The sequence below is a fragment of the Idiotropiscis lumnitzeri genome, chromosome 4 (assembly GCF_059441095.1).
Source record: "Idiotropiscis lumnitzeri isolate Australia: NSW breed Sydney's pygmy pipehorse chromosome 4, RoL_Ilum_1.0, whole genome shotgun sequence".
In the NCBI taxonomy this organism is placed as follows: domain Eukaryota; kingdom Metazoa; phylum Chordata; class Actinopteri; order Syngnathiformes; family Syngnathidae; genus Idiotropiscis; species Idiotropiscis lumnitzeri.
The window spans coordinates 6,297,575-6,313,066 of record NC_142394.1 but is presented as its reverse complement, the minus strand read 5'-3'; the positions used below and the strand labels follow the sequence as shown (position 1 = coordinate 6,313,066).

Below are 15,492 nucleotides of genomic sequence, written 5' to 3'. Positions count from 1 at the left end.
CAGCCGTTTTGACAGGCAGTAGAGGTTGCAGCAGGCAGAGGGAGACGGTGGAAGGTAAAGCAGGGAAGGCAGCATCATGGCGGACAGAGACAGCGGCAGTGACCACGGAGGGCCTACCGCAGGCCCTGGCTCGCTGCCGCCGGGTGCGATGGGAGCCATGTCGCGGCTCCAGCACGACACCGAGGAGCTCGCCTCCAAGCGGGTCGACATCCAGAACAAGCGATTCTACCTTGACGTCAAGCAGAATGTGAAAGGACGCTTCCTAAAGATAGCCGAGGTCGGCGCTGGGGGGAACAAGAGCCGCCTCACGCTCTCCATGTCGGTGGCCGTGGAGTTCCGTGATTATCTCGGTGACTTTATCGAACATTACGCCCAGCTGGGCCCGAGTAATCCCGATTTGGTGCAGGATGAGCCCCGGCGGGCGCTCAAGAGCGAGTTCTTGGTGCGGGAGAATCGGAAATATTACATGGATCTGAAGGAGAACCAGAGGGGGCGGTTCCTGAGGATCCGGCAGACCGTTAATCGGGGGCCCGGACTGGGAAGCTCGCAAGGCCAGACCATCGCTCTGCCGGCACAGGGGCTCATCGAGTTCCGCGACGCTTTAGCCAAACTCATCGACGACTACGGCGTGGACGAGGAGCCGGCCGAGCTCCCGGAGGGCACCTCGCTCACGGTGGACAACAAGCGCTTCTTCTTCGACGTGGGCTCCAACAAGTACGGCGTGTTTATGCGGGTCAGCGAGGTGAAGCCCACCTACCGGAACTCCATCACGGTTCCGTGCAAAGTGTGGTCCAAATTTGGCAACACCTTCTGTAAATACGCAGAGGAGATGCGGAAGATTCAAGAGAGGAGTCGAGAGAAACGGGCCTCGGAACTGCTACCTGAGGGCCCGCACGGCGCGGATGATGGCGACGACGATTGATTGACTGACTGACGGACGGACTGACTGACTGACTGACTGTCGGAGACGAGACGCGGAACAAAACTGAGATCTCATCGAAGAAATGAGACTTAATAGTGTCAAGTGACTGGAAAGAGAGATCTCCAAGGGAATCACCCAGCACCCCGCACCCCCTCCACGTACGCACACACACGCACACACACGAATACATACACACGCAAGCGCTACATTCAAGGCAGCACTCGCTCATTTGACTGGATGTCTCCCACTTTATCACCATGTCACAGAAAGCGCTGCTATCAAGGACTTTTAACTGTAACGTTTCAACTGTTTCTTACTTGATATCATTGATGATGATGTTTATAGCTCTGTCAAAAGATTTTGCACACGTCAAAAGCTATTTAAAAAAATCTAACTATACTAAAGATTTCACCAGAAATGACAACAAAGCTCTATTACGTAAAGTAACAGTCTTCTCATCAAATACGTATTTGTTATCAGCACAAAGAGAATATTTATCGACTATATCCCTAATGTATAGTTTAATATAAAGGTACGCAAACTGTATATGAAAGCATTCTACAGGTGTGTGACTGCATTCTTATAGACTTGTGTTCTGAGCAGAGGTTTGGTTAAATAGCCTTTCATTTGACCTAAAAATGCACAATCTAATTAAAGCATTCCTATTATGCTGAGAAAATAAAAACTGCAGCTCTCATGCACTTAAAAAAATGGGATAAGTCTATCTTTGTGCTGTCATAAGGATCCGACCCTCTTACACCATCGCCATAGAATCTTCAGTGACAAAAGTGCTAACTTAGATGTACTAATTATGATTTTGTGAATCAGATGTAAAAAGAAAAATCCTTATTGAGATACCCACGTTTTCTGTGGGGATTTTTTGTTGTTGTTGCTTTTATCCTCCCGGGAGTGGGGGTGGGGGTGGGAAATGTAAAAAGGGTCCATTTGGGTGTGTGCAAAGCTTAAAATTAAGGGAGGGGAAAAGACACGCCTGCGCAGTGCAGGCATCCTCTCTGACGTCATTACAACCCGTGCCTTATACACTCCACTCGTTTACGTGTCCTCACGTGGATGGTCCATGACCTCTGTCCACTTTCATTCGTAAGCGTCATTACGCAGGCAGATATATCCTTCATACTGACCAGGGCCCCGTGGGTGCATAGATCAGGGGAGGTGACACAGAGAGTAAGGTGTTCTGATGCATAGAGTTTGGGGAGGCCTTTCGGGGGTTGTGAGCGCCGCGGTTGCCAACTGGCTGCGTGGCTTCTCGCTCCTCGGAATGCTTCGTGGTGGCCTAAATGTTCTCGAGTTGTTGTTGATGGCTTTGCGCACAGCACGATATTAAAGCAACGGTGACGGAAACAAAGAAATCTGCAGAGGCTCGACAAGACAGTTAGCCAGTGTGGATCGGTGACAAAAAGCTCTTAAAGAAACAGACGAGGCGTCCTTGCACCTTTTATCAGTGCAGGGCCGAAGCAGTGTATCTCATTATGGTGCTATAGCCCCTCCATTGCTCCTTTGTTCACTTTACGTATACGTGATTGCTCCTCTGATTCCCCTTCCTTTTCCTTAGATTTCTAACTGCTTTGTCTTGTCCAATATCGTGTCAGGTTTCTCCCTCCCAGACGGAGGCGGAGCTACTTATAAAAGAGGGACATTTCTTGTTAGTGTGCAGTATAACATGCATGCCGATCATGGCGTAGTGTCACGTGTATGGACTGTCACAAGATGAAAACAATGAATAGGTATATGATCATTTGAAAGCATGACAATGTGCTTACTTAACAGCGTGATGTTTTGTTTTGGTTTTTTTTCCTCTGCTAAAAGTTCTATAAAACTTGGATCAATGTGTTGGGTTTGCTTGCCCCCCATGAACAACCCTACCTTCCTTGATTCTGCTCCATACACACACAACATGGACATGTCAGCCCCCACGCAAACACGCACGCACACACACACACACACACACACGCATATCCTCCCCCCTGCCGAGGCCTCATATTGCTTTTGCAGTGTTTGGGAGGCTTCTACAGTATTTCCAACAAGGCCTCCTCTCATTACAATCCAGGAGAAAGCTTGGGGACGGAGTTTGACCCCTTTCTCACCTGAGACCACTGATCACAGGACATACAAATTTGGATTTGTCCCATGGTTTCACTTGAGTTAAGCTTTCGCTTCACTGAGGAGCTAAAAGTAGACTGCTTGGGTCTGTTATGAAACATATTCAAATCATTTTGTAGAAAAGGTGGAAGGTTTGTCTCTTGAACTGTTGGTGAAATGCCCGAAGAAGCCTGACACTGCGTTTTAATGGCTTAACAACACCAACTCATCAGAATGGCTACCAATGATCACCTTTCACCCGTCAACCATGGAGGCAGAATTCTGTCTTGAAAAGAAGTCTATTTCTCACATTGGCCCATGATTTGGATGAACTTGTATTCATTAAACAAACATCAATGGTGTCTATAAGAGAAGGAACAATTTCTGTAAATGTTTCATGGCCAAATATGAGAAGAGTCCAAGCCCACTCATGAATGAAACGCACAGTTCCATGCGTTGTTACCAAGGGAGAACGTTGGCTGACAGCATCCGAGATTCCCATAGATCTTGAGTAAACAGTCAGTCATTTGTTGTGCTCCGTTTCCGCGACTTGAATGGAAAATGCGAGTTTGGTTTGACAGTATGTTCTTGGTTGCTGCCTCGTGCAGTTTGCATTATGTTGTTGTTGTTGTTTTTTTTTTCATGCAGCAGTAGTCATCGTAGCCACCTGATTAATTTTGTCTATTGACAGTGTTTGCAAATGTAATGTATACAATATGACATTTAAAAACGCAATGCGTGCTCATAGGGATTTTCCTTGCACATGTATCAAAGCCAGCCTTTGTAAGAACTCTTTAAAATCAACGAGCTATCATGGTTAGTGTACTTGGGCGACCACACATGCATGACATCAGAAGGCAACCTTCATCAAATGTGGGTGGTGGCTTTCCTTTTACCAAACTGGACAACAAACACAATTTCGCCTTGGCGTTACAATCCAGATTTCAGTGTCTCTCATTGGCCATGCAGAGTTCTTGGTTAACCTCACAACCAATAGCAGCCTCTGGTCACATGACTCAACACAAACCACCCACAGAGTAGCTCATTCAGCTCGTCTTCTGGTGGCACTCACTCCAACTGTCAGGTCCGTCATTGGCAGACTGTATAGGCTACTCCTGTAGCAACCTACAGCCAACAGTCTATAGACACTATTGTAGTTCTGAAAGTAAATGAATGCCAGATTTTACAGTGCAGAGGGGGAGGAGAAGTGGGGTGTCGTTGCACAATGAAAATATCCCATGTCACTGTTCAGTCTGAAGCCCTTTACCATCCCATATGCGATACGTTGTACTTTTCGAAAATATCTTATCTGTGCCGCGTGCGTGTGTGTATGTGTGTGCGAGCATTTATATATATATATGTGTATATATATATATATATATATATATATATATATATATATATATATATATATATATATATATAGTTATATATGATGCGCCTCCTTTTAGAAAATATAATGTAAACAGGAAAAACATGTCGCGTTTTTCTTTTGCTTTGTATATTTATACTTACAGAAAGCATTGAATAAAAATGGATACCTACTTGCACTTTAGATATATTAAGAAAAATACAAATCTGCATATTATTTTTGATAGGGATCTAATTAAAAGAATATCAATTACTGGCTTTGTGACTATTGCTGGACAGAGAGATGTATTGAGTTCTACTTATTGAAGTATATTTTGTCTGTGTGTCAGAAAGTTTACTGAAGTAACTTGCATGATAATATAGTGCTATACACCAATATTGTTCTTTATTTTATTTTTTTTTGAGTTGGTAAAAATGTCTGAAAACTGTGATAATGATCCTTTTGTATGTTCAAGCCCTCCTTGCCCTTTCTAGAGTATTTCCTGTCAAAATATGGCCTTTCCTGACTACATGACGATGGTGCTTATACTTTGACGTTGACATCAAGCTCATCCTGTACATCTCAAAATCATCACGAGTCGTGTCCTCACACTCCATTCACCACCTTATTAAATTTCTGTTGATGGCAAAAAAAGAAAAAAAAGGTGTGCTGTTTTGTACAGTGCTGTTTATTTTTAATGTTTGGGGGAGTCTTGTTGTCTGAAAAATGATTAATCATGCAATAAAAGCTCATTCCATGTGTCCCTGTCACTGCTCACATGTATCAAAAATAAATTTATGGATGTTAACTACTTTTATTATATTTTTTATTATTTGTTTTTAGCACATAGCTACTATTTAGTCTTCGGTCTTTTTTTTTCTTCAAACAATGTGACTTTCTATATTTTTAAAAGTAGCATCTAGAAAAGGATAGTACTAACCGTCTTTAATCCAAAATATAGTCATCAAACTTGTACTAGCCTGAAATCACTGCCTGGAAACTTGGTAAATCTGCAAAATTTACCCATTTTGTGTGGTTACTTGCGCTTATGTTCTAATATTTAAAACATATTTATTCAACATATCAGGTAATAGATACGAATGTGTGTTCAACTACTAAATGTCTAATGTGTTGGCCCTGCTGTCCGAAGCAAAATTTAATCCCCCAAAAAATGTTGGTCTACTTACAGCTGTGCGGGGCTCACTTTGTCCAACATCTTGACAAACTATTTTCATGGTCTCCAATCTTTGTTTCAGAGTTGAGAGACACACACTGTGTTAATTTAAAACAAAAGCAAGCTAAATTTTTATTGGTTTTTGAAAGTTTCAAGGAATTTTAGGATGCAAACCAGTAAACAGAAGTCAAACTGACATGGAAAGTGACAATGATAAATAATCCTTATTTATTAAAAATGCATTGATTGTTACTATGTTTTGTTTCAGGATGAAAGCCACATTCATATGTAGGCATAAACATATCCCTACTGTGGTAAGGAGCATGTCAAAGTCAACTTTATTCATTTTCTCAATATATTTCAATTAATTTAACAAGAATGTCTTGGAAGCCCCGCGGTTGACTAGCGACCAGTCTTAGATGTACCCCCCCCCCCCAATGAGCTGGGATAGGCTCCAGTTTACCAACCACTCTCAGCATTTTAGAAAACGGATGGCTTCGTCCACGGAAGAACAACAGAATGGGAATAAGTGGGAAGTTTTCAATTCGCGCATATTATCAGTTTTTGTCTTGTAAAAATATGACTTCATTCTCTACTGTATTAATTGTTTCTTATAATATTTTTTTTATTTGTCGTTTGTAATAAGCATAGCTTTCTTCATTTTGCAAACCTAATCCCACTAACAAAAAAACAGTAGCTGCTGTGCTAGCATGCTAAAACCCGGCTATCCTAATGATCGTATATGAAAGCAGTATGTTTGAGGAAGAACAGAAGCTACTAACTATCCAGTTTTTATAAGATGGGCTTCTTATATCTTTCAAAAATAACTGTCTAATTTTTATTTGTCGTGCTGTGAAATTAGCATGCTAAGCTAGGTCCATATTGTGATGCCACTTTGGACCCATGTGAGAAAATGAAAAATTAAATAAATATTTCGGTTATTTATACTGGTAATACAAACGTGGATTAAAGAAGCCTCGAGTGTTACAACGCCCTCAAACTGTTTTTCTTTTTTGGGGCAGGATGGATCGGATCGAGCAACTGAGCAATGATGGTCGAGGGCTATGATCATGCCAATATGGATAAATAATAAATGTCCACTTAAAGTTTATTTAATATATGTACGTCACTATTTATTGGTTTGGTATGTATTAACATCCCATTCTGCATCTCAGCACAGACACAATTTTGGAATTTTGGCCTTGTTCTCATTATGTGCTCATACAACAGTTGGCGATACCCTCACACCACAGGTAAGGGCGTAAAACTCTGTTTGTGTTTCTGTGTCTAGATTACAATCACGAAACTTGAGAAATTGTTGTATTCTTCTAAAATGCCTTTAATATAGAGTACAAAGAAATATGTACAGTACATCAGTGATGTCAGTGGCACCAAACTGCTGCACATCATTTTGGTGCCAATATTAATAAATCACAACTACAATCTTCTCTATAAAACCTTACTTTATGAAGCACAGACTAAATATTCAGTAAATATGTCTTTTACACTGTATGAACATCCGGGTCGAAAAAAAAAAACTTCAAATATACAAACAAAATAAAACAAAAGGTCTAATGCTGACATCAAAGTGCCGAAGTTGTCTTTTTTTTTTTAAATTAACAGAACATTATTTTGTCACAGTCCTATTTTACAGCACAGGCCTACACCCTAACATTGGGAACATTGGTTAGCACAACAGCCAAACAGACTACAAGGGGAAATCTTTGCGTAAAAAAAAATGCATGTTGTTTATCCTGATATAATACAACCTTCTTATATAATTTATGTCTTGTCCAGCTGGGATTCTAACTTTCCAGTTAAGTCCCCAAATTATTTTCAAACCTGTCCATTAAGCAACAGGAGAGCTGGACCCTGTAGCAAAGACGTGACAACTCATGAGGACATGGAAATTTCGGGTAAAAAGTCAACAAGAGCCTCCCTGAGGCAGAGGATGAGGGGCTCTAACTCTACAGTTGTGTCAGACGCAAATTACTTTGAACGTGTGCGAGTGCGTGTGTGTGTCAATAAGGTGCTCACAAACATTGGTACCATCAGCACTTGCTCCACACGCCAAATGTCCTCATATTATGCAAGTTCCAAGAGAAGACGCCTGCATGTGATATTTTATTAAATGTCTTACTGAGAAAACCTAACTATTCGTTTCCTGGAAAACAAATCTTTTTTTCGCGACCCATGTGGAGGATGTTTTGATGGATATGCTGCTGGTGGAGTTGTTTTCCAGCAACTCTTCTGACACTTTTATTGGTGTTTGTGCGCCAAATTGGAACAGTCCTGCTGCTACACTTGACCAAATGGGCCAATGGCACCAAAAAAAAAAAAGGAAAAAAAAGAACTCTGAAAAACACACAACTACAAGATTTGGATATTTTCTGAAGAAGTGCATCTCACAAGGATGGTAGCTGCATTTGTGCTGACGTTTTTCTGAAACGAGAAAGCCTGCTTGGGATGATATGTCTCGTTGTGGAAAACACTTCTGGATTATTTCTTACCTAAAACGGCTGACAGCACAAACACTTCATATAGCGCATGACCCTGCTACATTAACTTCTTCCTAACCAACCGTAGAAGTACTTTAACAATGACGTTGAGAGCCTTTATACACTGATATGATGTGAATGAAGTGTATTTTTGCAGCTTTAATTGAAGAAGTGAGAAAAAACAACAAAGGAAGATTAGTCAAGGATACTCCGGTGAAGGTAGACCTATCGTGAAAATCTATAATCAATCCATGTCGTTCTGAAATGAAAATAAAAATTAATAATGTTCAGCCACTGAAAATGATTATATTCAAAATACGATGGCTGCAATTCCCGAATGGTAAATGGAGAACCCCTTAAATTAAAGCTACAAGTTTACACTTCACTCACAATCGTTTCAAATCAAATTTGGTGGTGAATTAATCGAAAAAAAAGTTCAACCACTGAATCTAACTGTATTGAGATGTGTTCCCACTGATATTTTTGTTCAGTCTTCTAGTCCTTAGAAACTTCCCATCCAACTATCATCAGTGCAGTCTTTGAAGAAGAGAAAAGTGGCGGTTATAACAGAACACAACATTAGTGCTTTATTTCAGTCGCATGCTGATTTCCTCTTTGAGATGCTAGAAAGAAAAAGAATATTTAAATATGTGCCGTTATTTAGGGTTAACGGTGGCTGAGAAATCATAGAGCGAGACCGCAAGAGTTGGCTCTGTTTCAAGTCCTTTTTGATTCAAGTTCTTCTTGTTGACCGTGTGCTCACTAGCTGGTGTCAAGGTGCCGTGAGTAAGGCACTCAACCCCGAGCTCCTCCGGCAAACAGTTCCATGAGGGAGGGCGTCGCTCTCTACGCGTGTGCAAGGAGACGGTTTTAAAAAGAGTGAGTTCACTCGCTGCAATAAAGATTTTCTTTCACAAATTCAATAAATAAATAAATATGTTCGACGTGGGACGATCCTTCTGAGGTTTTATTTTCTTTTTTTCATTTCTGTAACAAAATTGCGGTGTCACCTTTGCAAATAACACTCCACCCAAAATGTAGGTCCAAAGGTGAGTGTGAAATGCAAAGACCAAAATGCTACAGTAGTACCATTTCCTTTTCCTCTATCTCAGCCGCTGCCTGCAGAGACACCAGCGAACCTGACGTGCTTGAACATCTGTCTGGTCTCATCGTCTCTGCTCAACAGTAAAACCATAGTTCAACTAAAGACAAACCGCATCACGCTTGACCTAAAAATAATACTGATGATGTAATAAATAGTGATCACAGTTCTGATCATTTTCAATGTGCAACAGTACTGAGGTCGAGGCGGGGGTCAGTCAGAGAGCCGAGGGAGGGTCTTCTATTGCTCAAGGAAACTTTATCACCAGGATTGTTAAATTCTCGGAAGGATTTTCATTTTGCTAACGCGACAATCTGGAAATCCAATAACATGTTACATGACGCTGGTTCTGGCTTTGAGGGAAGTCATTTTTTGGGCAGTGGTTTCTGTGGTGCCCTTTCCTCCTCAACTCAAGGGTCCCACGGCAGTGCATCCAGCGCCTCTTCCGTTCAATCCACTGTGAGCCTGGTTGATAGACGGCGAGGACTGAGTCTTGCGGAGGTGGTAATCGCGCCCGGCCAGGACACCCTCCATCATCAGGCCACCCAACACGCTGGCCTCAATCTTCTCCAAATCGTCTGTCTCAGTGCGGATTTTGGCCCCAAGGAGGGAGATGTAGGTCTCATAACGAGTCTTCTGCTCAGAATGGAAGGAGAGTTGGGAGAGGGTTTGATACAGGGATAGATTTCAACAATGATTAAAGTAAAAGAGATGGGGAAAAAAAGCAGAATGGCGTATTTAAAAATTGCACTGACCACACTATAGTGCTAACTAGAGTGGACCCCTGCTGAATTTGCTGATTTTTAGCAGGAAATTATCCTTTGACACCTCTTGAAAACTCCCCTATTGTTTTTGTTCGCAGACCAAAGCCATGACTAAAATGAAAAGATTGCTTTGGTACCATCTTGTGACATCTGGTGCCATGAACATGAGAATGGGAGGGTCATGTAATCAGGCCATAGCCTTGTCTAACAGAAGAAAAAGTGTCACCTTTTTGTGGCATCTATAGGAAATGACCAAACTTTCTGGCTAGATGTCAATTATTCATGGCTGCCATCCCCGTCGAATAGTAGTTTTTGGTTTGACAACAGACACAAAATAAACACTTTCACGCTGCAGTGGTGCCTTGACTTATGAGTTTCCTTCACTCTGTGGTCATGTCCTTAACTCAAAACACACGTCTTACGTAATCTTTCCTCATTAAAATTAATGGTTCTCCCATTAATCCATTCCATCCCCATGCTGCGTTACTTCTGGTGTGCATGCCTTGGCCACCAGAGGGCAGTATGAAACAGATGTCCTAAAAGTCACAACCATAAATGTACATAAAGAAGACAACTTCTCAGTAAGATGCAGTAATACCAGTCATTTGTTGAAGAGGACAAAAATATATGCCAATTATAAGGAGACACAAATGATGTAAACATGGCAAACCAAAAGATATTTCAAAAATAGCATATGTCTGCCTCGCCAGATAATAAATCCGCATCACTGCACGGCATCAGAATTGAGAGAGCGACAGACAGGTTCGCAATTGTAACTCGTCCAAACGACATAACTTAAAATTGAAGTTTAACGAGTGTAATTTATTTGGTGGCAAGCAAGCTTGTTCACCACTGGTTGCGTTTAAACAAGGTCATAAATCAATAGTGTTGCTTGTAGATGCGATACGTCAAGCATGTACCCACCAACTACTATATGCAGCTGCGGGAACTCGTCATTTTAGCCTGCGCATGCCAATAAATTACCATGTGAATGCATTATTTACCATTAGATAAATCAAATGCACGCAAACGGGGGAACTCTTCATTCTTCACAAATATAGGCCATTCCACAAATTGGTGCCATTTGTGTCCCTAGGAATAAAATGTGTAAATGCATCTTACAATTACATACAATTATATTTTATAAAGCACCACAAACTTTGATATGTATTGTACTTAATGTTAGCATTATATTAGTATAACTGTCATGGCTAAAGTTCATATAGGCTAATTTTATGCTAAAATTCCATAAGGAGTCTCAGTACAGACAACAATGGCACAAGCAACATTAAACATGTGATTGCGATTGCCCAATACACGTTTTGAGTTGTTCAATATGTCATCAAATTTAGAGCTAAAACAAAGACAAAAAAAGATAGGACTTTATTTTGAGAGTGTTTAAAAAAAAACAGCAATTGGCACTGATTTGGTGGGCTGCCCCATATGATATTAAAGTAAAGGTATTTCTATATTAATTGGACACCACTCACTTGTATTGATGGTTTGGATTCAACAATTCATTAGAACTGGTCCAATTATTTACCGAGTTTGACACTGCGTATTGGCAGATAGGAGATAGGAGCAACAGCTTGTATCTCTAAAAACCCTTAAGTCAAGGTACCACAATATTTTCCTACTAAAGAAGGGCATTCTGTGCCTTTTATGAAATCATGCAAACATTGTGCAATCTAATGAGAGCCAGTACATTGCGTTACAATTAATTCAACTAATTCAACCTTTCAAAATATCACTCTAGCTGTTAATAAATAAATCAAGGAGCACTGTATTTGTGTGGTTGACTGTACAAATTTAGAAGGTCCCTTACAGCTCCATGCACGACCTACTTGTAGTGCAGTGTAGTTTAACCAGCTCTACCCACAAAATGATATATACTGTGTATCTGTAGTACAGATTTATGACAAGGTCAATCAAAAGTAATTGATACAACTCTTGTATCACATACTATTGAGGAAAGTGTAACTATTGTTGTGGTCAGTAAGTGAAAATAACGCCACGCACAAACCATTGGTGTCTGTGAAGAAATCATCAGCATAACCACATTACAAATGACGCAATGGAACGCAATAGGGTGTAGCAAATCCAAATATACCTCATACGTGAGGTAGTGCTCTTTGAGCCGATACTCCTCCCACTCGCGGCTTTTGGGGTCAGATGAGGGCGGGTTTTTTCGGTGCTCTTCCAGCTCTAGGCTCATCTGCTTCAACTTGCTTTCGTGACTCAGCAGCTGCTCCTCCTGCACCAATCACACGCCGGGCAGACAACAGAAGACACGCAAAACAGCCAATAAGATGGGTGTGCAGTCAAATAGAATATGCAAAATTATGTTTGAATGTAATAAAGAACATGTGTGGAGCTTTTTAATTCGCAATGGGAAGATGTGAAGATGTGCTTACACTGTACTGGGAAAATATAATAAAGTTTAGATGACTTTATACACACACACGCACACACACGTGCACACAAAATCAATAAATTATGAGTGAAAATGACCCAATGGAAATCAGACATTGCTTTTAAAACAGAGATAGCACATTGCATATGTGGGTGTGTGTGTGTGTGTGTGTGTATGTACCTGATTCAGTCTTGTTGATGAGGATGGAAGGATGGGCCGGCAAAATTTTTTCATGGAGCCAATGGCAGCGGGGAAGGCTGGAGCAGAGAACAGCGCTGCCACCAGGTTTATTCTGAAGATCCATGACATCATCTCCTCCTCACCCCTAAAGAGAAAGAGCACAGCGATGAGCTGATTAGTGATTAGGGAGAGGCAAACAAATCTCCTGAATTTACTCACGGGGCCTGTAGTAGAAAAACTCTCCAGTCTGAGGTTTTGAGCTTGAGTACGTTGGCTTTCTTGCTGTAATCTGTGGCGCGTGTGGCTAAAGCGTGATGGATTCGCACGGCATTCTTCAGGTCCACCTCTGAAATGTCAGCATCTGGCTTATATTCATCCTGAATGGAACAAATTGTTGGCCATATTTTATGTTTTGAGGTCATGGGCATACACTCAGTTTCATGTATCAGAAATAGAATAAAGTGCATGTTTCATAAATGTCTAATGTTTAAGGTTAGGCTAACATGATCCTTCTTATTCAATGCAAAGAAAACTTGAAAAGTATCCCTAAATTTACTGAACTTCTGCTAACCTTGGCTAGTCGCAGGGAAATAAACATTCAACACTCAGATTTACACCTATGGACAACATATAGTTCACAATTAACCTCCACACTTCATTCAGGAAGGTCGGAGCGGAGATTCAAACACGGAGCTTCAGAACTGGGAGACAGAAGTCCAAGGTTTGAGCTCAACATTTCTCCTATGTTACAATAACGCTGTATCACCAGCAGAGGGAGACAAACACAAATTATAGTTGGCAGGCCTCATTGCTCATCTGCCTCACTGCTCAAGGACACAAAACCACAGTGCAGTAGAACCACTGTACAGCATATACCACATCAGTGGCGCCCTGTGGGGTGTTTGTATGCGTGTGTGTGTGTGCGTGTGTTTCTATGGCAACAAAGAAAATGGGTGGGCTGCAGTACCTTTTGCAGGTACAAAATCATTCCCTTCAGAACCGCATAGAACTTCTTCCAACCACGGCGACCTCGTGGGGCTGAATTATAGAAATGGGAGCAAGATTAGAAATAGATTACCTCAATGATTCACAATAAAAAAAATATTTTTTACAAAATAAAAATATGTAAATTTATACAGTCACAGTGATTAAGTTGATGTTTATGTACTCACTCCGTTTGCCATCCATGTCAGCATGGCTTTTGCGAGTCAGAACTCCGTGTTTGTAGGTTACAGCATTGAGGAGGATGGGGATGGCGATGAAAGGGTTATTGCTGTCCGTTACCCTGGCAACACGTTTACTGCCGCCCTCACACTGCTCCTCCACCAGCTCTGACAGGCTCTTCCGTAGCTCTTCTTCTTCACTGCACACACACAAAAAAAAATGAACAGGATATCCACATAGTGAAGTGGACTTTTTTTTTCTAGCAGAACTGAAACCATACTCACACAGCCCACTCAAGCTTCTCATTCTTGATTGAGTTATACAAGACCTGTGCAAGGAAAGTAGAACAATGGTGTGACTTAATCTTCCTGCGAGAATAAGACATGTTTTGAGGTAGCTGCACATTTTCAGGAGATGGTGAATGCTGTACCTTTAATAGGTCTTTGGGAAAGTCGTTGCCATTGTTGAGACCATCTAGATTACTGATAAACTGTTGGCAAGACATCTTCTTTCCTATGTTCTGAGGGAAGAACAAGTCAAAAGTGTGACACTTTAATATTGTCAATTTGTGTAAAGAACGTTGAAGATGACAATTGAACTCGTAAAATAGCTTTGGAAAGGGCCAAACTGAATGCAGTTGTGCATCTGTCCACTTGGTGGCAGTGCTTATCTTCACAATGCTCATGCTCAACACGTTAACATGAGTGTGATGGTCTTTGGTTTTAATGTTGTGCATTCCGACCTTTGCTCACAAATCACACACACTCACATTAATTGCCTAAAATTATAGTTATAATTATAGTAAGTTTTTTCAACTGACTGTGGATTTTTTTCCCCAATATGATGGGAGTATCTGTTGTGCTCAACTATTGTCCTGTGAAAATTTAGTAAAATGTCCCATAACTGATGTAATGTTGCTCTTTTAAATGCAAACTATAGCAGAGACTTAATCAACAAGGGATGGTTTGTCAGAGCCCTGTACTACATTTGGCTCGGTCACTTCCAGAAATTATTAATCTGTTGATTTCAATCAATCAACACTAATCTTAAGGGTCAAAGAATCAATTAACAGATTGAAACTCCTAACATTGAGCTATAATTTTTGCCTTTCATAAAGGATAAGAGAGAACCAGGTCAATTTTATATCACTGTAATTTTGATGATAGCTTCATCTGCTGATTGGGAACTGAAAGTTGATTCAGCACCAAATTTGGGAGATTGGTTGAGAAAGCAAAAGGAGCACATTACAAGGACCGATTCAAATGTTGGCACCAGAGTAATACTTACCACCTGCAGGGACAGAGAGAGGCCAGGAAACCGGATGTGGTGAGCAGGGGGAGGATTTGAAAGGGAAGAAAGGGAACCAAAAAGAGAGAAAGGATGTTAGTTAAAGGACGGCTATTCACTACATGAGTGTTTAACAGGGGCAGGGTTGACGTGAGCAGTTTAGGGAACAAGGCCATTTGATGACTACTGATTGCGCTACGTGGTTCACATCACAATGCTCCAGTTAAAATGAACACTTGAGACTATCTGAGGACAGGAGAGCCAGAAACAGGTCAAAAAGTAGGCTGGGAGGCAAGTGTGAGGAGAATCAGCGAGTGGTGGGGGAAGAAGTGGTGGGGGACTTGAGATGGAAAGAAAAATGTAGATCAAAACTAAGATATGTCATTGATGGCAAAGACCTCTTTTGTTGGCATTTTACAAATATGCAGGGTGATTAGATAAGACGGGAGTCATTCGAACGTAAACACATACATGTCCGTGTAGATCTGTGTTCAGCAGCATGAGAGCGCAGGTTAACGTGTGGGCTCCATCTGCAGA

The 15,492-nt window shown here is 41.2% G+C and overlaps 2 protein-coding genes across 3 annotated transcripts in view; one reads left to right on the top strand and one right to left on the bottom strand.

Moving 5' to 3' along the window:
* LOC148337948 (transcriptional activator protein Pur-alpha-like) lies at positions 1 to 5,184 on the top strand. The gene has a single exon (XM_088294336.1). The coding sequence runs from the start codon at positions 77 to 79 to the stop codon at positions 920 to 922; it is 846 nt and encodes a 281-aa protein (XP_088150462.1). The 5' UTR covers positions 1 to 76; the 3' UTR covers positions 923 to 5,184.
* Positions 5,185 to 6,868: 1,684 nt separating this feature from the next.
* Positions 6,869 to 15,492, bottom strand: part of psd2 (pleckstrin and Sec7 domain containing 2) — a 42,198-nt gene continuing 33,574 nt past the window's right edge. The window contains exons 7-15 of one of the 2 annotated variants that reach the window (XM_088293193.1): positions 15,427 to 15,485; positions 14,099 to 14,188; positions 13,953 to 13,996; positions 13,677 to 13,867; positions 13,472 to 13,542; positions 12,724 to 12,881; positions 12,505 to 12,649; positions 12,022 to 12,165; positions 6,869 to 9,783 (exon numbers count right to left, since the gene is read on the bottom strand). In XM_088293193.1, the coding sequence (XP_088149319.1) occupies positions 9,553 to 9,783; positions 12,022 to 12,165; positions 12,505 to 12,649; positions 12,724 to 12,881; positions 13,472 to 13,542; positions 13,677 to 13,867; positions 13,953 to 13,996; positions 14,099 to 14,188; positions 15,427 to 15,485 (1,133 nt within the window). In that variant the 3' untranslated portion in view covers positions 6,869 to 9,552. Of the gene's footprint in view, positions 9,784 to 12,021; positions 12,166 to 12,504; positions 12,650 to 12,723; positions 12,882 to 13,471; positions 13,543 to 13,676; positions 13,868 to 13,952; positions 13,997 to 14,098; positions 14,190 to 15,424; positions 15,486 to 15,492 lie in introns of both variants that reach the window. The other variant, XM_088293195.1, reaches the window with a different exon arrangement.